At 30.9% G+C, this 25,272-nt stretch overlaps 1 protein-coding gene across 5 annotated transcripts; it reads right to left on the reverse strand.

The window, feature by feature from the left end:
* Positions 1–1,177: 1,177 nt before the first annotated feature.
* Positions 1,178–24,974, reverse strand: LOC111697619 (spindle assembly checkpoint component MAD1). 5 transcript variants are annotated; one of them, XM_023467682.1, is made up of 26 exons: positions 24,929–24,974; positions 24,282–24,377; positions 23,748–23,794; positions 19,495–19,619; positions 17,369–17,431; positions 16,850–16,899; positions 16,522–16,569; positions 16,388–16,427; positions 16,008–16,052; positions 15,112–15,175; positions 14,271–14,303; positions 13,818–13,884; positions 12,609–12,665; positions 11,353–11,422; positions 9,985–10,070; positions 9,343–9,425; positions 8,335–8,361; positions 8,153–8,249; positions 7,742–7,824; positions 7,551–7,619; positions 7,301–7,330; positions 6,087–6,144; positions 3,286–3,390; positions 1,829–1,870; positions 1,628–1,705; positions 1,178–1,368 (listed from the first exon to the last, which is right to left on the reverse strand). In XM_023467682.1, exons 5-26 carry the CDS (start codon positions 17,388–17,390, stop codon positions 1,294–1,296), a joined length of 1,329 nt encoding a protein of 442 aa, XP_023323450.1. In that variant the 5' UTR covers positions 17,391–17,431; positions 19,495–19,619; positions 23,748–23,794; positions 24,282–24,377; positions 24,929–24,974; the 3' UTR covers positions 1,178–1,293. The 5 variants fall into 5 exon arrangements, with proteins under 5 accessions (XP_023323450.1, XP_023323451.1, XP_023323449.1 ...); XM_023467683.1 differs by lacking the exon at positions 19,495–19,619; XM_023467681.1 differs by lacking the exons at positions 23,748–23,794; positions 24,282–24,377; positions 24,929–24,974 and adding an exon at positions 21,142–21,361.
* Positions 24,975–25,272: the final 298 nt, after the last annotated feature.

A 25,272-nucleotide genomic window follows, 5' to 3' on the forward strand; every position in this document is an offset into this window, starting at 1 on the left:
GTTATTTAATAATTAAAAAGAAAATAATTCTGAAAACGTACGATTTTGAACGTAGACTTTTCGCTCAAACTTAGAATTTACAGATCTTTGAAATGTTTTATTTATGTCTCAAATGAATCCTAAAGTATTTGTTCTCAACACTGCATACTCAGTTAAAATACCTTACATAGCCGGACTACCCCTTTGCTTTGGCATTGGATTCTATAAAATCTTATATCAAATTGATAAAATCTGATATCAAATTGATAAACAAATTGATAAAATCTGATATCAAATTGATAAAATCTGATATCAAATTGATAAAGTCTGATATCAAAAATTGATAAAATCTGATATCAAATTGATAAAGTCTGATATCAAATTGATAAAGTCTGATGTCAAATTGATAAAGTTTGATATCAAATTGATAAAGTCTGATATCAAATTGATAAAATCTGATATCAAATTGATAAAGTCTGATATCAAATTGATAAAATCTGATATCAAATTGATAAAATCTTATCAAACTTAACTATAATTAAATATTCAAAATGTAAGAAGCTCTCTAGTCTCTAATCTGTAGAGTATACACATTGAGGTTTAATAAAATCAGATAAATTATGAAATAATTAAGGCAAGTCTTCTATAAAAACTTCTCTTTAATGACTCCAATGAGAAATATTTCTTCTCAACTTGAAAGTTCAAGAATTGTTCAAGTATGCGCCTGCGCAAACAATGGGTCAAAAAAATTATTTAATTATTTTTAGCAACCCCCCCCCCCTCTCATCCCCCTCTTTCATTGACAGGATATATTAAACTTGCATATATTGAAAACAAATTTCAAAAGGTCCTTGTTCACTTTTTGTTCGATTATATTTTGTAAGTGTCTCCTATAAAAACTCCAACATTGATAAGATATGCAAATACTAATCATATAACTGCATGAGAATTGAGAATCAACATATTTTAAATTATATTGGAAAAATATAGTTATTAACGTTATACATTTTATTACATTACATTATACATTTTAATGTAATATTAGTTTTCTAATTACTTTGCATTGTTCATATGAAAAAAAGACATCTTTTATCAAATCTGTGCACTGTTTTTACTGTTTTTAAAGGATAACATTTTTATTAGTTTGTAATATTTCTATATGTCGTTCTTGTTTATGATTATAAAGAAAATATACTGGTGAAAAATCAAGAATTCTATTTATCCAGACAGAGAAAGATTTTATCCAAAAAAAGGGGAACTGTTGTCAATTTTCCATTTTAAGTTTTTTTTGTTTGTATGAAGATTACAATCTGTTTAACTATCTCTCTGCAAGCTTGAAATTTTCTCTTGAAATATTTTAATCTGTGATCTTGAATCCTCAACAGCCAACTCCAAGCAAAACAAACTTTATTATTAAAAACAAGAAAAAAGAAATGCTTTCGAAAAAAGAGGCAAAATTTTAGGTTCAGAGGTTCAAGTTAAATTTTTGAATTTTTTTATCCTCTTTTTTAGAGGAGGCCGGGGGAGGCCGGGCGGTCTTATTAGAGGCCAGGGGTTAAAAAAATTTAACGGTAGCATTTATTTGTCACCTATTTTAAACATATCCCAAAAGATCCAGAAAAAAACAATGATGTAAAGTTTGTTTTTCCTGAATAGTATCTTCTAGCTTAGTGTTTAGATTCTCTTTAACCAGCTTTAATTCCTTCCTCAGGGATTGAGCGGTCTCCTAAATATTGGGTTTTAACTAATCTTTAACCAAAACAAATGTTTAAAAATTAGTTTTTTTAACACAAGGGGCGTAAATTTTTATAATTTCATGATTTCATTACTATCATTTAAAGACCCTTTCCTGTAAAAAAAAATTGTTTTCTTTTTGTCTCAGCAGAACCAACTAATAATAGAATTAATATAATAATAACAATATATTTTTTTAAATCTAAAATCTAGATGTCAATACATCCTCCGATTGAAAAAAAGTTATGAATCACAATCAAATTTAAACACTTCTATGTAAGTTCTTAATAAAAAGGTTTTATTTTCAAAATAAAGTAACAATGATTTAAGATAAGAAAACAAATATTTTTTGAACAAACATCTGATGAATTCTGCTGGATAATCTGTTGGAATTTCACCCCCAGAAGCACAAAAGTAAAATCATCAAACACACTTTAAAGAATATCTGTACAGGGATCAGTAACGTTTCCTATAGTACATTTTCGTATAGGTAACATTTTGCATAAATAACATTTGGTATAGTTAACATTTGGTATAGTTAACATTTGGTATAGTTAACATTTGGTATAGTTAACATTTGGTCTAGGTAACATTTTGCATAGATAACATTTGGTATAGTTAACATTTGGTATGGTTAACATTTGGTGTAGGTAACATTTGGTAGAGGTAATATTTCGTCTACGTAACATTTTGCATAGATCACATTTGGTATAGTTAACATTTGGTAAAGGTAACATTTGGTATAGGTAAAATTAATGTACAAAAATGCACTATACAAAATGTTACTGATCCCTGTACAGTGTAAACAACTAAATACTTTAACTACATGCTGAAATAAAAGAAGTAAACCTCCAAAATATTTATTCTTCAAATAAGAGAGGAATAAAAAGATAGAAAATGAGAAATATATCCTGCCAGGATTATACTGTCCGTGTGTGTAATGATAACGAGATGAAATAAGAAACATGCTGAGTGAAGCAATATTCGTATAATACATCACTTAGGTTCAGTTATTTCATTTCTTATATTATAATCTGTGAGATACATGCAAATAAAATCAGGAATTAGGATTCAGATTCATGGAATAAGGGTTTAGGATTCAGGATACAGGATCATGGAATAAAGATTTAGGATTCAGGAGACAGGATCATGCAAATAAGGAATTAGGATTCAGGACACACGATCATTGAATAAGGATTTAGGATTCTGGACACAGGATCATAGAACAAGGATTTAGGATTCAGGACACAGTATCATGGAATAATGATTTAGGATTCAGGAGACAGGATCATGCAAATAAGGATTTAGGATTCAGGAGACAGGATCATGGAATAAGGATTTAGGATTCAGGAGACAGGATCATGGAATAAGGACTTAGGATTCAGGACACAGGATCATTGATTAATGAATTATGATTCAGGAGACAAAATCATTGAATAAGGATTCAGGATTCAGGAGACAGGATCATGGAATAAGGATTTAGGATTCAGGATACAGGAGATATTCATAATTCAGAATCCAAGATTTAGGATTAAGGATTCAGGATTCTGTGTTGTGTGGTATGAAACCAACCTCATGTTTAGATCTAAATTCAACTGCTGTGGTTTGAAGAGATTTCTCTAGACTACTATGCTTCTCCTTGAACAGAGTTTGCAGTTCCAGGTGTTGATCTCCAAACTGAAATATTCAAGATCAAGGATGATGGACGATGGTTTTGATCTCCAAACTGAAATATTCAAGATCAAGGATGATGGACGATGGTGTTGATCTCCAAACTGAAATATTCAAGTTCAAGGATGATGGACGATGGTGTTGATCTCCAAACTGAAATATTCAAGTTCAAGGATGATGGACGTTGGTGTTGATCTCCAAACTAAAATATTCAAGATCAAGGATGATGGACAATAGTGTTGATCTCCAAACTGAAATATTCAAGATCAAGGATGATGGACGATGGTGTTGATCTCCAAAATAATCCTGGATGCAATGTTTCGGAGATGATTTTATTGTTTCTGACACTAACACGACCTATTTTGATCTCTAAGGGAGTGTTCGCGAAAAAATGAAAGGGGGTATAGGCTTAAATCGAAAAGTATGCGATGGTGATCGCTTCTATCTGTTGCGTCTATAAGGAGAGAATTGTTAAAAACGACTCATCTTGAAGAACGCTGTAGCCTGTAGCGTCCATAAAAAATCAGACAGTAGCAATTTTCGACTCAGATCGTAAATAATTCAATTTAATTTCAAACAAATCATTCATACATTACAACCTATAATCATCGAATTATATTCGACTCATTTGTGTATAGTTGATACCTCATAATATTTTACAATGCATTTTAAACGATGATTTTTGTCCACTAGGTGTCTCTCCAACTTGGAAGCAATGCAGAAATATCGAGAGCATGGACACCTGGTGGCCAACTAATCGTCATTCAGGATGAGACTGTAAAGACAACCTTAAACCCTCATAATATTACGATCCCAAGATTTAATTAAGTTTTCCCATAAATTAAAAAAAATTGATTTAATCAAAAATCAAAGCGGCTGTTTTATTAAAGATTTAAAAATCTATCAAGTTTGCCTTATCCGGAAAAGAAGAGACCATCCCCCCGTGCCCCCCTTCTTCCCCTTTCATTTCATGGCAACCCTATTAGTTAATTGCTTTTTTCTTAGGGGGGGAGGGATACTTTAAAGGTACACGATGTACACAGTACAAGTGTAACAACATTAAATTATTATTTTGTTTATATTAATTATATTTTTATTTAGGGGGCAGGGAAGAACTTGTTTTGTGCCTGGAACCCTAGGACATATAGGTTTACGTTCCCGCAGAAAATTATGGCTATTGATGTGTGTCAACGTTTTACCCCTGAAAATCATGAATCATTATGATTATAGAAACACTTACTCTTATGCCTTTTTCTATTTTTTATTCATTCTTTTTCTTCAGACTACCCATTAAACACAGATATACTGACCACACGAGAAAAAAATGAATTAATTAGCCACCAATGACAATAAATTTACTCGATGTAATTTGTGTTGTCTCACAACCTATAATCATCGAATTATATTCGACACATTCCTATATAGTTGATACTTCGAAATATTTTTTATTTGTTATATATACAATGCACTTTTAACGACGATTTTTTGTCCACTAAGTGTCTCTCCCACGTGGAACCATGCAAAAACATCGAGAGCAAAGACACCTGGTGGCCAACTATAATCGTCGTTTAAATTGCATCATATATAATACTAATAAAATATATTATGAAATATCAACTAGATAAGAATGCGTCAAATAAAATTCGATGAGTATATAGGTTGTAATATCAGAATGATTTGTTCGGAATTAAATTGATTTTTTACGATCTAAGACGAATATTGCAACTTTCTGATTTTGTGTGGACGCTACGTTCTTCCCTGGTACATTCAAGTTCATTCCATGTAACGGACCGAATTTCAACTAGCCAGGCCAAGCAGTACTGTACAAATACAGACTATTTGACTTTGAGGCAAAACGGAACGGTACGCCAAATCCTCTTCTAGTAAAATTTATGTGCTTTGGTATGAGTCGTTTTTAACAACTTTCTTCTTATGTACACAACAGATAGAAGTAAAATTAGAAGTCGTCACCATAGTATTTTTTGACGTAAGCTTATACCCCCTTTAATTTTTCGCGAACACTCCTTTTAACACACAACAACTAAAACGTGATTTGATACAGAACAACACTTTATTGATTTTAGGTGTTGACCTCCTAAGGGAAATCCTATCTTGAGGCCAACAGTGTCTTTGCAAGATTTGCAACGATATCCTTTCATCCGCATTATTTTATAATGTTTAAACCAGCGAAGACGACGTTTTATTCGAGAACGGGTTTTTTATTCACTTTTGAGAAACCTTGGTGATATATAAGAATATTGCTATTTTTATTGAATTTTACGTACTTTCTTTGAAACTATCCATTTCAAATATTGTTAAAAATTGTTTAAAAAACGGCCCTTTTAATCAAAGTTAATATAGTTATTTACTCTTTATTTTGAATATTATAAAAATTATTGTTATACTTTTCTTTTCCATTTGGTAGAACAAAGTCGTCGTTAGAAGATTATTTTAATAAAACATATTTCACAGTTTCCTTTATTAGAACTTTATTATTTCATTTGAAATTTACCAAATCTGTTTACAAGGAGGGAGTATTTTATATTTTAGAAAATGAAAAAATTGTATTTTCTTATTTTGTTAACGTTTCTTTTGAATTCTTCAAGTATATATAGAATACTGAATTGGGATGGAAACTCTTAAACATTGCTTAATTTTCAATTTTTTATTCTTTTCAAGGTTTGCAAACTGCACAATTTAACCTTGTTATCCAGATCTTGTAGTCGTTGATTAATCAATTCTGTTTCTTTCTTCAAATCACTAAAAAAGACTCTTTTTAGGAGTTGTAACATATTGTAAACAAAAACAAACTAGTTTATGAAAACTATTAACAAAACAAACTAGTTTATGAAAATTATTAACAAGAACAAACTAGTTTATGAAAACTATTAACAAAAACAAACTAGTTTATGAAAACTATTAACAAGAACAAACTAGTTTATGAAAACTATTAACAAAAACAAACTAGTTTATGAAAACTATTAACAAAAACAAACTAGTTTATGAAAACTATTAACAAAAACAAACTATTTTATGAAAACCATTAACAAAAACAGACTAGTTTATGAAAAGCAAACTGAGTTCGTAATTTTTTAATAAGGAGTAAGAGTTAAACTAGCTACGCCTAGTTTAACTGTTTCTCTACAATTTCTCAGGCTTCAAATTTTGCAGTACGAGGTAGTTGTACAGAGTCTAAAACTAAAGAATACGCGAATTTTAAGTTCGAGGTTAAAAGTTCTGTAAAATAATGAGTAGCTACTTAAATATTAAGCTTTCTTAATTTAAAATTTGAATTTCCCTAGAAAATTCTGAACCAATCAGAGAAAAGGATTTACGGAGAATTATTACGTAACTATCGGTAATCAGCTGTTTTTTAAATTTCAAATTATTTACGTGACGGAAAACAAAACATATTTCCAGTTACAACCATATTTTGGGTTTACATGCAAACATTTATTAATCTAAAACGTGAAATTTATTAAATCAAGGTTTTTACTTTTAAATATATCGTAATTAGTTGAATGCCGCTTACTCAGCTGAATGATGATAGACTAATAGGGATTGCGGGATTTCAAGATTTTAACCCTGTGTTAAATTTTAACTCGTCGATTTCGGCGAGTTAAATATTTAACCACAGGATTAAATATTTAACCTCACGGTTAAAGTTCAGGTTTAAATTAAGTCAGAAGTGGCATTTAACCATGAACTTAAAATTTAAGTCAAAACTTTTCGTTCTATAGTTTTAGACTCAGGTCGTAACAAGTTGAACTATTTCTGTCAGGTTCATAAATTCTGACCTCTGCACACATTTAAAATTTCTAAACTCGTATAACATTAAAAAGTTATTTTCTAACAAAAATACATGAATAGGTAGTTTTTGTATCTCTAAATAATACAATAAATAATAAATACTTACTCAAATTTGGATTTTGCATATTCAGCATCTCTGTATTTGTCAAGCATAAATTCATTTTATAATTGCTTATTTCATATAAATTTTTAAAATGCATCGGTGGCAGTTTTCTTTTTAATTGCGATTGCCTAAATTAATAATTGAATATTTGTTCAAAACAGATTTTATTCTATTGTAAACTCTATAATGCTGACATTCTTTATCATTATCTTGTTTGACTTATGTATTATTTAATGCATTTATGTTCTTTTTCCTTCGTCTGTCCTTTTCTTCAATCTGTTGCTTGGATTCACTTTCACCAAACGTAGATAAGTATTCATCCCTAGACAGGAAAAAGAAAGTATAACATGTGCAAAACGTTTTTTAGAAAGAAATGAATTTTCCCTCAAATATTAAATTTGTAACCACACATTTAGAATATAATCGTTTTCTGCATAGAAATACCTAAATTTTAAACATGATGTTTTACTCTCCATAATGTTCTTTTCCATCGATGCAATGTCGTCTTTAATCTGGTTCAAACTTGTCTAAAAGACAATTCATGTCTAAATACTATATGTGTTAAAGCTATGTTGAAAGTCCCTATAAGGTCAAAGATTAATATTTTTGTTTGGTATGACATTTAATTCAAAGCAACTAATCTCATTTAATAATCACGGAAAAACTTTTTTCCCAGAAAAATACTAAAATAGATGATTAAAAATTATTTTCAAACATTTTCCTCTTTTAATGTATGTGGCAACCAATAGAAAAGCGGAATAACGAATAGAATCCGCCGTATATTCCCCCCCCCCCATCCCTCGTGTTATATTTAATAAAAAATTGCCACAGTTTATGGTTTTAACATTAGTGCACCTGAACGCTTTGCTCCGTCTCAGATATTTTAATAAAAGTTTCTGCACTCTTAACTTCAAAATCAGCCATCTTTAAACGAACTGTATCTGCTTCGTTGCTGAAAATGCATATATTCAATTTTTAAATTAAAACATTTTGATATTTTTGAAAAATATTGATTTAAAATAGAATATCTTTATTACCTTAATGATGTGTATATTACATCTAACCTAAATTACCAAAAATAAATTACGGATAAAAAATCACTAGGAGTAAAGGGGTTATAATTGGACACAAAAAAAAAGAAAAAAACTTTATGTGATTTTATTTGTATGACTAGAAGTAGGGTTGTTAATCTTTTTTGTAAACGTTCGTTAAACGATCGTTAAACGATCGTTTTTTGTTTCGTTTTCAAAAACGATCGTTTCGTTTTCGGAAAAAACGATTATTTTTAAAAACAACCCACTTGTTTTGAACTGTTAGAAAACGAAAAGCGATCGTTTTTGAAAACGATCGTTTTTATTAAAACGATTCGTGACCGTCTTTTATACGATTGTTTTTAAAAAAACTATCGTTTTTGAAAAAAAATTTATTGACAATTATATAAACGGTCGTCGTTAACGATCGTTAACGAAACGACGAACTTTATCAAAACAGTCTTTTTTTTAAAATTACATGCAACTTTATTGAATGTCGTCTTACATGAAGTTTAACCGTTTTGGGAGAGTTAAAACTCCAAGATATTTTCTTAAAAACTACTCATTGATAAGTACAGATGCCCTTCAGGTCGGTTTCCTCTCTTCGTTAACGATCGTTAACGAAGGGGTCGTCGTTAACGATCGCTATTGAAGGGTTGTCGTTAACGATCGTTAACGAAGGTTCGTCGCTAACGATTGTTAACGAAGGGTCGTCGTTAACGATCGTTAAAGAAACGTCGAATTTAATAAAAACGATCGTTTTGAAAAACGATTATTTTGAAAAAATATCGTTTTTAAAAACGTGCGTTTTGAAAAACGAGCGTTTTGAAAAACGATCGTTTTAAAAACAACCTTTTTTAAAAAACGAACTTTTAAAAAAACGATCGTTTTGTTTTCGATCTTTCGTCGTTGTTTTCATAACGAAACGATTGTTTTTCTGAAAAATGAAAACGTTAACATCCCTAACTAGAAGATGGCTGATTCAATGGACCCTTTAGCAAGTAACTGTCTCACCTTGAGGTGTCTGATTTACTTTCAATTCTAGAACTTAGTTCATTCACATTCTCTCTTATTACGGTCAATATATTATCTTCACTCTAAATATTCAAATATCTAAATTTATCATCTACCCTGAGTAATAGAAATATAGAAATATAGAAAGCATTTTCTTCTCGGCTAGAATTGAAAGATGTATACTTTGCAGCTTTACGTAATTTCTGATAATCAGTGTTAGAAATGAGCCAAATCGTGATTGGAACTAGTGTCCCTTAGTAGGAAAAAAATACATTTATTTTGGATTTTTATACAGATATCCTAGATTTACATGGCGCTTTGTGCCAATTATTCTGATAATATTTTCAGTTTTTTCTGTTGCTGATCTTTCTAAAATACTTTTGCAAATTTTTCAAATAATAACAAAAACAAATTTGCGGATTTCCTTGTTTTCATTTGCGGATTTTAAATGTTTACAAATCTAAATTATTTCAAGGGACATTTATATTCTGGTGACGGTATCCTGGGATCATGTAAGATACAACAAAAATGGTTGGACTTAATCGGTCCGATCGTTTTGATGCTGATTTGATAAACACAGACAAGCGGACACCCAAACACATCTTACGCATGAACTTAACTATAAAATCAAAAAGTTTGAACCTGTTTCTTCTCTTGAATAAGTTGTTCCATTGATCCACTGATTGCATTAGTTTTCTCCTGCTCTTGTTCAACTTCCGCCATACTTTCTAAATTAAATTGATTTATTTAATATTTTTTAGCTAAATGTCTAGGTAATGTAAAATCATGAATCGAGCTTCCTTTAGCTCTCTGTCATAACCTTCAAATCTGTTTGTTCTGTATACCAGTTTTTCGTAAATACATTTCATTTGAAACAGTTAAGAGCGAAAATTTGGCTTGGCTTGGGATTAAAATTTATTTTAGTTAACAAAAGTCGTCTATTATGTTTATTGAGACACCCTGCCTGTTCCCTGTCATCATGAATCTTTATTTTAAGATGGAACAAATAAGCTTCCCTAATTATATTTGCTTATTTGAGAGAAAAAAGATTTTTAAGAAGAATTTTACCTCCAAGATTCATACATTAAAATCCATAGGTTACGCAACATATTTTAAAGGGGCCGTTCACTTATTTGGGTAATATTAGGGTAAACTAAACAGCCTATTCGCTGTTGATTGATATTAGTCTTACTTTTCAAAGACAACTGTGGCTGGAGAAACAGCAGATTTTTCGTTCAGAATTCGAGAGCAAAGCGAATATACTGTTTAGTTTACCCTGAAAGGCTTAAATTACCCATACATTATACATTAACATTTAAAACAAAATAGTTTTTTATTATTTAGACATATTGGGGTTTTTACTTTATAATTTAGAAATGCTGAGAATAAAGCAATGTTAGAATTGTATTAAAAGTCATAGAGGGGAATATATATTAGAGGGGAATTTAAAGAATCTCTCGGTATGAATTCTTTCAGTCCCTTTCAGTCTGAATGGGAGTTTAAAGTGTACAAATCATGTAAATGTTCACAAATTATATGCAGTAGAGTACATTAATACAGTATGTTCTCTAGACTATCCATTTCAATTTCGAATTTTTAAAGCTGTTGAATAAACTTTATAAAATGAATTAGGTGAATAAAACATCATTTGATTTATAATTATAACGGAAAATCATCGTTTGTAAAGTGAAAGGCATAGAGTCTATGTGAAATTATCATTAGTCAATTATGAAACCAGCCTATTTCATAATTTGATTTTCTTTTAATATTAATTTTAGATTTTTTATAAAATGATATTCCAGGGCCCAAAAGGTTATATAGCATAAATATGTGAAGTACACCTGCAGTATGGAAACAGTACAACAAGATGGCTGTTTTACACTTTTTTCTAGCTTAAATTCCCCTCTAATATATATTCTATTCTCTTTGTTAAAAGAGCTAGATGTATCCCCTGGAGACCAACATAATCTCATATTGAACCGGTATTGTTTTTAAGTGATAATATAATACCTTCCAGTTTAGTAAACCTTGGCTCATAACATTCTTTAGTTTCTTTCAATCCCTCTTCAACCTCTGCTATCTAGAATATTCAAGATATTTAAAATATTTCAGTGCTTTTTGTTCCACTAAAAATTGCTGATAAAACTGTCCGATCTAATGGAACAAACAACATTCTAAAAACGCCTAATTCTGCGAAATTTCGCAAGATGACTATTTAGAAATTACACGATATTTACAAAAGTGAAATAATTCCGCGTAGGTGAAAATGTCTGGAAATTCTTTGATGTACGCAATGCAAACAATTAAAACTTAAATTTTGTTGATACATCTAGTTCATAAGGTGTCGGGAATATTTAAGCTAATAGTTTCAAATCCAGGAGCAAGATAAAATCGGAAAACGACCCAAAATAAATCTGCTATACTAAAGTTCTATATTTATGTCTAAATATTTTTAAAAACCAAAAGAACTGAGCCAACAAAACAATCATTGGCACCAGCTATAGCAATATCAAGTTTTACTTTTAACGTTCTCATTTTTAATCAGACATTATTTTCACAATTATTTTTTAGAAATATTAGTTATAGTTTCAGAAATTAGATTGACGAGTGTAAAAAGAAGATTTTTTAACAAGCTGTTTATTAAATTCCACGTTTTACTTTTTCCGAGGTTAAAGGACAACTATTTTTTGGGAGTATATATTCCCTGGCTGTGGAGGAACAGGATAAAATAATTTCAAAATTCAGAAAGTGCCAAGTTCAAAACACATTAAAACATATCGATTTCGCCATTAATTTCATTTTCCAAAAAGTTTTTTTGATTAAAACAACAAGAAATAATTGTATATTTTACAGATTTAGCATAGATGCATGCAGACTCCAACTTGTAAAAGTATTGAACATGCCTCCAGCCTGCTGCCTAAAGTTTATTGAAATTAAAACAACATTTGAACAATTTGCTGATCAATAATCTATGTATTGCAAATGGCTCCAATTTTTGAATGATCCGAACCATTACAAGGATTTTTCCTGTATGGTGTAGTTTTACACTAAATGAACTCAATCGTACCGACCATTCTAGACTACCCAGTATAAAGTTGACCCAGCATGTGAATTATGCATTAAAAGTAAATATTAAAGCGTTAAAATGAAATTTAGAAAAGGTAAAAACCATGTTTAATGGGTGAAAAAGGTGTTGAAATTGGATCTGGGTCTGAACATCTGACTCAGCATGATTGTATTTTGTATTTTGTAAATATATTATCTACCTTCATCTTGTTTTCAGTAATCTTGAGATCCACTTCTTCCAATAGTTTCGTGTTGTTTTCCCGATACGAAGAAATGAACTTGAAGTAACATTGTGAAACGTAATAAAATCGTTTTTAAACTAAACATTTTTTTCAGGGATTGTATTTTCAGGGATTGTATTTTGAGGGATTGTATTTTGAGGGATTGTATTTTGAGGGATTGTATTTTCAAGGATTGTATTTTCAGGGATTGTATTTTCAGGGATTGTATTATCAGGGATTGTATTTTCAGGGATTGTATTTTCAGGGATTGTATTTTCAGGGATTATATTTTCAGGGATTATATTTTCAGGGATTGTATTTTCAGGAATTGTATTATCAGGGATTGCATTTTCAGGGATTGTATTTTCAGGGATTGTATTTTCAAGGATTGTATTTTCAGGGATTGTATTTTCAGGGATTGAATTTTCAGGGATTATATTTTCAGGGATTGTACTTTCAGGGATTGCATTTTCAGGGATTGTATTTTCAGGGATTGTATTTTCAGGGATTGTATTTTCAGGGATTATATTTTCAGGGATATATTTTCAGGGATTGTATTTTCAGGGATTGTATTTTCAGGTATTGAATTTTCAGGGATTATATTTTCAGGGATTGTATTTTCAGGGATTGCATTTTCAGGGATTGTATTTTCAGGGATTGTATTTTCAGGGATTGTATTTTCAGGGATTGTATTTTCAGGGATTGTATTTTCAGGGATTGTAATAATTTCAAGTGATCCTTTATTCAAAGATGGGAAATCTATATTTACAGCGGTTTTAAGCTTTGAGATTAAAGATTCATTTAAAGCTTTGTCTGCTCAATTATAAATTATACATATGCATGTTAATGTTCGTTTAACAGCTATTTATTTTCATTTGCGTTTTCTCTGATAAAGTGACTTAAGTACATATCTTGTTTACAAGAAGCAACGGAGAATCGCACAGGATAAAACAGTTCTCGAGCCTGGAAAACGACAGTATCATTCACATGTTTGATCATAATAAGGTGTCCAGGTACCGTTGTAAATCGGGCATTGTCATCTTTGCACAGAGTCCCTTGAAAGTACTGCAGTCTCTTTAAGAGTCCCTTGAAAGTACTGTAGTCTCTTTAAGACAAAAAATGGAATTTGAACTTGTTGATCCTTCAGTTTTAAAATACTTAGCAAAACTTTTTTAAATGTTCATTTATTTCCCTCGTTTGCTGGGATGTATTTATTAATTTCTCCATTTTTATATTTTGCTCTTCTCTCAGCTCTCTGATAGTATCTTCTTCAATTTTTAGAAGAGTTAGATCTTTTAAGTCAAACCTTGAAAGAATGTTTCCGAAAAATTACAAGGAGTAAAGGATATTAAAGGCTTTAAGGGCGCTTCGCGTCCAAGTTTCCCCAATTTTAGGTTTATCTATTGGTCTCAAAATCCTTCTAAATATTTAATATTTTGACAAAATATCGGATAAAAATTAAAATATCCTATACTAAGCCCTCTACATTGTCCACAAAGTCTCCGTTTGACAAAGAGGCTAATTTATTTCTTCATACAAAGCTATTTCTAGAATTTTCTTGTTAAAAATACACAATACTTAAAAAAGAGTTAAAAATGATTTTTTAAAATCTACGTGTGATGAATTGAAGAATTTAATTTCCTAATCTGGAGTTCAAGAATAGATCTGGTCTCACTGAAAATATTTTCCTTTTGATAAAGGCAAAACACAAATTTTTGTTTTCTAATTTCAATATCTTTGCAATTCAATGTCGTAGACCTTTGATATTTCAAAATATTAAGTCTGTTAAATCAAATAATCTATGTTTGAAATATCAAAGGCTTACATCATCAGGTTGCAAAGATATAGGTGCACAAAGAAATCAAAGGCATTCATCATATAAATGTAAAAGAGAATTGTTGAGTGTTGATGACCTTCTTCAGTTTACCTTGACAATTAGATTTTAAATTTGCTGAAGTAACCCCCCCCCCCCCTCCTGTTGTTTATATTTATAAACCTCAAGGGTGTAATGCAAGGAAAGTCAATTGCGGTTCTGTATACTCTGTGTACATATTGAAACCAGTTCTCTTTGGGCGGAATTTGTAAACAATAATAGATGCATCAGTTTCAGTGTTCGTTCAGTATTCGAGGAGGGGGGTTCAATGGAGAATTTACTTCTCCTTAGTACTGTCTGTGAAAACGTTTATTTGGAGGGTAAGTGATTAAAAAAAATTGAAAAATGCAGAAGTTTTTCCGCAACCTTAGTAACATATTACAATTGAATAACTTACAGTTTATTTAATTTTGAAGATTTTGATAATTTATGTTATAAATTCCTATGACCAGAATATTTCTTTAGTTTTTTATTAGAAAGATGGATCCCGTGTCAGGCTGTGGCACCCCCCCTTTTGTGTTTACATTAGAGCCCAAAGACAGTACACTGCAGTACAAAAAATTCGTACACCACTGAAATAACTTTCCTTGCATTACACCCTTGATAAACCTGATGCTTTGTTTTCTCTCCTGATTATCCTCTTCGTGCTGGATCCTCAGTTTGTTGTGCCGCTCTAAAAATTGTATGAACTAACACAGTAAACAGACGGGGGGGGGGGGGAAGGGGTCGTTTGACGCCCCTTTCTATTTTTTTCCCTAGCACTCTCTCATTTTTGAAACTATCACCTTGAAATTTTTTTAAGGATTTTTTATAAATATTTTTTTTAATTCAAAGGGACATGGTGGTTAAGAGTCCCAGTAAAATAATCTAAAATAGCCAAAACTTTTTTGTGATTAAAGCTACAGCTATAAATTTTTTTTTGAAAAGCCATTGGAAAAATAGATTTAGAAACACGTGTAACATCTTAATATTTGTCAAAAAGACAAAATTATTTAGTTTTTACATTAGCAGTTTAATTTTTTAATTGAGCTGGCCTTGAAACATTGGTCTATAAACATACTTTGCAACCCTACACCTTTACTCTATATAATGCCGGGGGCGGGGTCAGGGTCGTGTGACGCTCTCCCCCCCCCCCCAAGCTATACTTAGATTCATAAGGTTAAATGGGTTAAACCAGTAAAAATTGAAAAGCCATGAGATCATATGGCAAATTGTCTACTTACCAATTGGTTTTAAAGGAATTGAGTCTTTGCCACAAACTCTGATTTTCTAATCACTATAACTTTGGAACCAAATGTTGTAGACCTTAGATATTTCAAACTATGAATTCTGTTAGATAAAATAATCTGAGTTTGAAATATCAAAGGTTTACAACATCGAGTTCTAAAAATATCGAGGTTTAAATATTTGATTTTGTTCCAAAGACTCAATTCCTTTAAATGTACGAAAAAAATATCTAAATCTATTACGAGAAAAAACATTTAACTATAATATGCATTATTTACCTAAAAGCACGCTAATACTATCTCCTTGGTGGCTAAAATTATCCTCTAAATATTTATTAGATTTCTGTTAACAAATGGAAATTGCATAATTGAAAAGTAGTTTACTTGGGATGAAACTGGTTTGTCCGATATTTTAATTAAATGATGAATAAGATTTATATCTATTTATATCTCTGCTTGAGAGTTCCAGAAAAGAATTCTTTTTGTAAAATTTTATTTTATTTTTCCGTTTAGAAAACAAATAATTTGAAGTTTTTGTTTAAATTAGGTTTATCAATAAAGAGCACAATAAACTTTTGCAAAAATAACTTGTAAGTTTTACAGCGCTCTCAAATTATGGTTCAAAAGTAAAATTTAGTTTTGAAATAACAATAAAATTCCTTGGAATTTAATGACTTTATCATTTTTCTCTTTTAAATTCTGTTATATTTTTCATTCTCAATGTGCTAAAAAAAATATTTTGAAAATATATTTTAATTCTATCATCTGGATATTTTCGTTGAGAATGAAATTCCTTGAGCTCAATTATCAGCTCATCCATTTTCTTCACCATCTCACAATACTGAAACATAATATTTCACCATCTCACAATACTGAAACATAATATTTCACCATCTCACAATATTGAAACATAATATTTCACCATCTCACAATACAGAAACATAATATTCTCACAATACTGAAACATAATATTCTCACAATACTGAAACATAACATTCTCACAATACTGAAACATTGTATGTTTAGACTGACAAAACATATTTTCACATGTCTCCACTCCCCCTCCCCACCCCCTTTTACACAATACGTAATAGCTTTAATTTGTTTTAAGGTTTTTTAACCTTTTCAGTTAAACAGCCCAGCAGCTGGCCAAACTCCTGGTTTCTGCTCCCTGCAATAAAATACTGATAAAATACTTCAAGTTTTATAAAAAAAATTATTTAATGTTTAACTAAAGAATTCTTTGCTGTAAAGTTTTAATTAGTTTATTAAGTATTTGAACTAATTATACAAGGACAGACAATTAGTTACAGAAATTACAGGGACTAGGGACTAGGATTACAGGGATTAAGGATTAGAATTACAGGGACTAGGAAGTAGAATTACAGGGACTAGGGTTTACTATTACAGGGACTGGGGAGTAGGATTACAACGACTAGGGATAAGGATTACAGAGACTAGAGAGCACTATTACAGGGAATAGGGAGTAAGGTTACATGGACTATAAGAATAGGATTACAGGGACTAAAGAATAAGATTACAGGAACTATAAGAATAGGATTACAGGGACTATAAGAATAAGATTACAGATATTAAAAGAATAGGATTACAGGGACTATAAGAATGGATCAGTCGGTTACCTGGACAAGCTACAACATACATTTTAATATGAAGAACAAGTTTTCAGCTTGGTTTCCAATTTTCTGCAAGATCATCATAGGTTATTTCTATATTATTGATATATATTGTGTAATAAACTAAAATCTTGTATTCTACTTGAGTATTAGAGGTCTACTAAGGTCTTGTATTCTACTTGAGTATTAAAGGTCTACTAAGGTCTTGTATTCTACTTGAGTATTAAAGGTCTACTAAGGTCTTGTATTCTACTTGAGTATTAAAGGTCTACTAAGGTCCAGTATTCTACTTGAGTAAGGTCTATTAAGGTCTGGTATTCTACTTGAGTATTAAAGGTCTACTAAGGTCTGGTATTCTACTTGATTAATTAAAGGTCTACTAAGGTCTAGTATTCTACTTGAGTATTAAAGGTCTACTGAGGTCTAGTATTCTACTTGAGTATTAGAGGTCTATTAAGGTCTGGTATTCTACTTGAGTATTAAAGGTCTACTAAGGTCTGGTATTCTACTTGAGTATTAAAGGTCTACTAGGTCTGGTATTCTACTTGAGTATTAAAGGTCTACTAAGGTCTAGTATTATACTTGAGTATTAAAGGTCTACTAAGGTCTTGTATTCTACTTGAGTATTGAAGGTCTACTAAGGTCTTGTATTCTACTTGAGTATTGAAGGTCTACTAAGGTCTTGTATTCTACTTGAGTATTGAAGGTATACTTGAAGGTATACTAAGGTCTTGTATTCTACTTGAGTATTAAAGGTCTATTAAGGTCTAGTATTATACTTGAGTATTAAAGGTCTACTAAGGACTTGTATTCTACTTGAGTATAAAAGGTCTACTAAGGTCTTGTATTCTACTTGAGTATTAAAGGTCTACTAAGGTCTTGTATTCTACTGAATTATCAATCAAACTATGGAAACTTAAAGGGAATATATTCTATATATAGAACTAAACTTGGTTCTATGTTTCAAGGTTTCTGGGGAACTATGTAATCAGATATAATTGCACTGAGTAAAGTAAAACAACTAATGATATTTAAACAAACTGCAGAGTGTATCGTGTTTAGGATAGATCACAAAACAAACCTCCCAAAGGACCAATGAATGACGGCTGGGACTTGGAATACTATAAAAACTCAAGGATACTGGAAACTCAAGGATACTGGAAACTCAAGGATTCTTTAAACTTAAGGATACTAGAAACACAAGGATTCTATAAACTTAAGGATAGTAGAAACGCAAGGATTCTATAAACTCAAGGATTCTATAAACTCAAGGATACTGGAAACTCAAGGATACTAGAAATTCAAGGATACTAGAAATTTATGAATACTATAAAACTCAAGGATACTATAAACTCAAGGATACTGGAAACTCAAGGATACTGGAAACTCTAGAATACTATAAACTCAAGAATACTATAAGACTCAAGGATACTGGAAACTCAAGGATACTAGAAATTCAGGAATACTATAAAACTCAAGGTTTCTTTAAACTCAAGGATACTGGAAACTCAAGGATACTGGAAACTCAAGGATACTAGAAACTCAAGAATACTATAAAACTCAAGGATACTGAAAACTCAAGGATACTATAAACTCAAGAATACTATAAAACGCAAGGATACTAGAAACTCAAGAATACTATAAAACTTAAGGATTCTGAAAACTCAAAGATACTAGAAACTCAAGAATACTATAAAACTCAAGGATACTGGAAACTCAAGGATACTGGAAACTCAAGGATACTAGAAACTCAAGAATACTATAAAACTCAAGGATATTGGAAACTCAAGGATACTATAAAACTCAAAGGATACTAGAAACTTAAGGTTACTAGAAACTCAAGAATACTATAAAACTCAATAATACTCATAGGATACATACAACCTTCTTTTTTATTTTGCCCCGATTACTCTCAATTATTGGCCGGACAATTGTTAAACTTCATGGACATTGTCAGGTGTAAACCAAACTTTGTTTTAAACTATTGCTGACAGCATAAAAGAAGCTGGCAGCGGTGGCTGTTTAAAAGTTCGTCCTGCAAGGGCCATGTTAGAGTTGATTTAATCAGGAAAATCTTCTGGATAAACTAAGTAAATTCCTTCTTGAAATAAAATATCGTCCTATCAGCTTACTACAGTAATTGTCTCCGGTAGCTGTTCTCCTTGTTGAAGGGGAAATGAGAAGTGAAGGAACTGGTTCCGCATATGCCGGGAAATGACGGGATACAGTACAAGTGTTGGATCAAATTACCTTCACCCTGAAATTATAATCTGCTATTCATGCTATTAAGATCTTTGGGTTATATTGAATACCTTTAAACAGATTCTTGTAATTTTTAAGCCAGTTCTGGATAATTCTTAGCTTTGAGAATTTTACTTTGGACGTAGGCAAGAGACAAAGAGCATTTATTCAGAGCAGGGTTGAGCAATGAGCAAATCCGATTTTTTTCTTATCCGAACATCCCAGAGACGTTGTGATATTTCATTATGATCGGGTAAAAATTAAGCCTCTAAGAGAAAAAAAATTTCAAGTTAATGCAAAAATATTACTTTATAGATTTTTGCACGTTTTTGCACATAATAATTCTGTATCTAAAAACAGTTTAGAATTTAATTTTCTCATGAAACAAAGAGTATTAATAAAACTAGTTTTCTTTTTTCCATTGTCAACTTTAGTTAAATAATTTATATTTCTACTTTCTTAATTTTTAACCCTATTCCTGCTGGGGGGGGGGTCAATTTGACCCCCCCTGTAGTTTTTTTACATAACTCAAAAAGTATTGGTCTAAGGCTGTTGAAATTTTCTGACTTTTCCTACATACCCAAAGCCCTCCCTTTAGGCCTAAAACCGGGCTTTAATACTAACTGCATGAGTCCTCAGGCACACTGCCTGAATGACTGCTTTTTCCTGTAACAAACTAAATCTTTGTTTTTGGAAAGCCTTTGACATAGGAAACGAATTGCACAAGTTTTGCGAAATTAAATTGCAAATTTTTTGCAAACAAACTGTCAAAGAAATTTTTCACATTTTTAGTTTTTCTTGATTAAAAATCAGGTTATTTAAAATTTTGCAAAAATTTTTGCATATTTGAAATGGCATGGTCAAGGGCTTTTCAAAAATGTATAATTTTTCATTTTTGGACAAATTTTTTTTGCAAACATTTTTACTATATAACTGGATTTTGCGATAAAAAATTCAATTTTTGCAAATTTGCAAATTTTTTTGCAGATTCTAAAAGTAGAGCACAAGAGCTTTCCAATGATGTATCATTTGTCATATTTAGACATCAAACATGGGATTTAGAGGGGGGGGGGAGGGTCAACATATCCTGGTTTTCAAGTACCCCAGCAGAGATAGGGTTAAGCATTAGCTAATTCTAAAAAACCATAAATACTTATTAAGCAATATTATTTTAGGTTTAATGTTGATGCATAACTAATAGATCAGAAATCCGAAGAACATATGTAATATTCTCTTCGGAAAGATTAAGTTTGTCCAAGATATGCATATAAAAGGTGTGTGTGTGGGGGGGGGGGTAAAGTATATCATCCCCCTTTCCCAACCTCAAAAAAATGATTGGGTTTGTGTGCATTTTCTATGGCATTTCCAAAACAAGATTGTATATTAAGATTGCTACTCTCGATGTGCTCCAATGTACGGAAAATGTGATGGAAATTGATTATAGAGGCGAGTGTAGGAAGTAGTGATCTTATGTACAGATTTCACAAGATCATTACTTAGAAGACGACATTTTACGTAAATTATCCGTTAATAACAACCTTCCAGAAGTTTATCATCTAAACCTTGGAATTTATCCAGCGTCAACTCATCAAGCTTTTAACAAGTTTTGGCCTTCTCTGGAAGGTCATGGGATACATTCTCCTGGATATCTGGAAAAACTAAAGAATTACTGTGTGCTTAATAACACCAGCAAACATATCGAGAAATTATTATTAACAATTCTGCACTGAGAAAGAGAAATATATTTAATTTGTTTCATCATTTGTTTCATAAAACACAGAGAACGTGGGTATAAACTAATTTGTTGGACTTTTAGATATATGTCAAATCAGAACTGAAACCTGAAAATCCGCCAAATCTTTAATGTGAATTTTCTCAAGAATCCCTGGGTCAAAGATTTTGATTTTTTACATTTTGAACTCAGATTGTCCCCCTCTTTGATTTCATCATTGAGCACAAACTTCATGTGATATATAATATAAAGCGTTTTCCTCGTATTTTAAATAAAGAAGTGCGCTCCATTTAGATTTATGAAAGGAATAATTAGAATTTATTTAACATTTTTCACATATTTCTTCTTTTTAGTTGTTTTCATTTGATTAAACAAATTTAAATTCTCTTTACCCGGTTTATATCTGACAAATAAAAAGGTGCAATAATATTTTTGTATTCTTTATTTTTTTTATTTTTCAAACAGGGGACATTACTTGAACAGAGTTGGTGGTGGGGGAGATTTTCCCATATATCTTCTCTTATACTTGTTCCTTTATAAACAAATATAATTAAATTTCATGTTCAAGTGAACCTTATCATCTTTTATATATGCTACAGTGTAGGCAATTATATCAAAACAATGAAGACGACTTTTGATTTCAATTTTGATTTAAATCAAGCTTTTAAACAGAGCTGGATAAACATAAACATGGAAGCAAAGAGAAACTATAGGTTTTAAAAGTTTTTCTTTAATAACTTGTAAACTTGCAATTCGAAAAAAGCTTTTAAACAATCAAAAGTCGTCTTCATTGTAGCGATATTATGGCGTACCACTGTACCTGAAGTATTAATATGCTAGTTGAAGTATAGATATGCTACCTAAATTATAGATGTGCTACCTGAATTATAGATATGCTACCTGAATTATAGATATACTACCTGAAGTAAAGATATATTACCTGAAGTATAGATATACTACCTGAAGTATAGATATACTACCTGAAGTACAGATAAACTGCCTGAAGTATAGATATGTTACTTAACTTCATGATATACTACCTGAAGTATAGATATGTTACCTAAAGTATAGATATGTTACCTGAAGTATAGATATAATACCTGAATTATAGATATGTTACCTGAAGCATAGATAAACTACCTGAAGTATAGATATGTTACTTAACTTCATGATATACTACCAGAAGTATAGATATGTTACCTGAAGTATAGATATAAAACCTGAAGTATAGATATGTTACCATAGATATAATACCTGAAGTACAGATATACTACCTGAAGTATAGATATGCTACCTGAAGTATAGATATGTTACCTGAAGTATTGATATGCTAACTGAAGTATAGATATGCTACCTGAAGTATTGATATGTTACCTGAAGTATTGATATGCTACCTGAAGTATAGATATGCTACTGAAGTATAGATATGTTACCTGAAGTATTGATATACTACCTGAAGTATAGATATGCTACCTGAAGTATAGATATGTTACCTGAAGTATAGATTTAATACCTGAAGTATAGATATGTTACATGAAGCATAGATATAATACCTGAAGTACAGATATACTACCTGAAGTATAGATATGCTACCTGAAGTAAAGATATGTTACCTGAAGTATAGATATACTACCTGAAGTATAGATATGCTACCTGAAGTATCTATATACTACCTGAAGTATAGATATACTACCTGAAGTATAGATATAGTGCTTGGATTTCTATCTTTTCTCTACCTGCGTGGTTTTAAATGGTTGGCTTGGTTTAGGGGTGGTTATATCCCAAAACAAGAATTATTAATTTAATGATGTATCATTTCATCAATTTATCATTCAATTTAGATCTATGTATTTTTATCTTGTAAATTGTTATTTGCTACTTTTACCCTGAAATTGAACCAGGATTTTAAGTAGTACAAGCCAGACCAGTAAAAATAACACACACCATCATGTAGTGTTGCTAAGAAATCCCACTAAGCCTCTCGCAATTGGCTTACTTTAAGCGAGTTTGTTCTACCTATGTGATCGTGGATTATAAACCTTAATAAATCATCGGAATCATAGTGCTCATTAAACAACCAGATTGGCAGATAACAGAGAGGAGAGAGAATGTTTAAGATGGATGGTTATAGATAGATTGGATACAACAGCTACCACCCCCCACCTTCATCCATATCAACTTCATCTACATCATTCCTCCCTTCTGTTTTCTTCCTCCCAAAATTTTACCAAACCAATCTAATCTTTTTTGCCATTCCGGCAAATGATATGTTACCTGAAGCATAGATACTACCTGAAGTATAGATATGTTACCTGAAGTATAGATATACTACCTGAAGTATAGATAAACTACCTGAAGTATAGATATGCTACCTGAAGTATAGATAAACTACCTGAAGTATAGATATGCTACCTGAAGTATTGATATGCTTCCTGAACGAGACAAAGTTCAGCGCGGATCTGGTATAATAAATATATATATATGGTTGTCTGTGGGTCCTCGATATTGTGGAAATGCAAAGGTATGAAGAAAGTTTTGTAAAAGTTTAAATCTTGGAGATCCTATCCAGAATATTTTTGTCTTTCTATATTTTACATTTTCTGTTTAATGCTTTGATGAGTTCTTATGAAAGGGCGAGGAGCGAGTGAATTTGTTTTTTGTCTTCGGAGGTGATATTCTTATTTTGTTGAAAAATACTCTACATCCTTAATTCTGAATTGCGAACCGTTAATATGATCGATTTAGATCAGAACAATTGAATAATAAATCGAATAATAAAAACGCAAAAACGGGATATGCACTAAATTTTACATGACAGTAAGATAGTGGCGTACTTTTTGTTTTTGTCATTTCCGACAATATACAACTTTACAATGTATAGATAATGAAACACTTATATACTAGAATACTTTCTTTTGGTTTGGAATGTGAAGAAGAAATACTTACTTTACTTTCCGTCCATTTTTCACGCATTATTTCCTCTGTAATCTGATCCTGAGTTTTGTATCCTTTTTTCTTTTCTAATTCCTTTTGTTCCAGTTCCTGATGATAGAAAAATTATTAGAAATTTTAGAATTAATTTATAGACAGCTGTGTTAAGTGTTTTAACAATTTAAAAATATCTGTAAGATATTACAAGAAAAGAAATAAACATAAACATTCGAAAGACTTGTAATTTGTAAGTTCGTCGACGAATTAACTCAATTTTTAGTATTTAGTTTTTTACAAAATAAATTGCGTCTTTGGAAGTATTTGTGAAAGAGATGAACCATCAAATAACCTGTTCTGTAAAATCTAAGTGAAGTGTATTTTAATTGCACAATAGTAACGTTTGTACATTACGATTACGACAGTCAAATTGCTAAAAAAATATGCATCAACTTTTCATACCGTTCGGCTTTCAAGTTTCACTAAAACGTTAGACTTTCATCTAACCTTACCAACCAAATCAAGGTTATATTATAAGGTTGGTTAAGCTCTACATCATAGATGCGCTCCAATGTACAGTAAATGTCGGATAGCTCTGGATTTTAAGATTTTAAAGCAGCAAAGTGCTTGTTTAAAAGAATTATTTGGTAAAATCTAGATATTACCAGTTTCATTCTTGATTGTCTTCGACTCTCTAGCTTGTGTACCATCAACGATAACTGGGAAAATTTAGAAAGAATCGGTCTTTTATATTACAAAATTTCATTAAATATAGTAATCATAGATAACTAATACTAAGTGGAATCATTGTCGTCTTTGCTCTTTCTTTAATGAGAAATGCCGCAAACTATTTTGTATTTTGCAACTGTAAGTGTAATATTTAAGAAAATGGGTAAATACTGAAAATACATACAAAATCCTTTGAGAAATTTTGAATTAAAAAAAATGAAGACAACAATCATTCCGCTTTTTATCATTGTACGCTAAAACATCTTGATCTCTCCGGAGG

The sequence above is a fragment of the Eurytemora carolleeae genome, unplaced genomic scaffold, assembly GCF_000591075.1.
Source record: "Eurytemora carolleeae unplaced genomic scaffold, Eaff_2.0 scaffold182, whole genome shotgun sequence".
NCBI lineage: Eukaryota > Metazoa > Arthropoda > Copepoda > Calanoida > Temoridae > Eurytemora > Eurytemora carolleeae.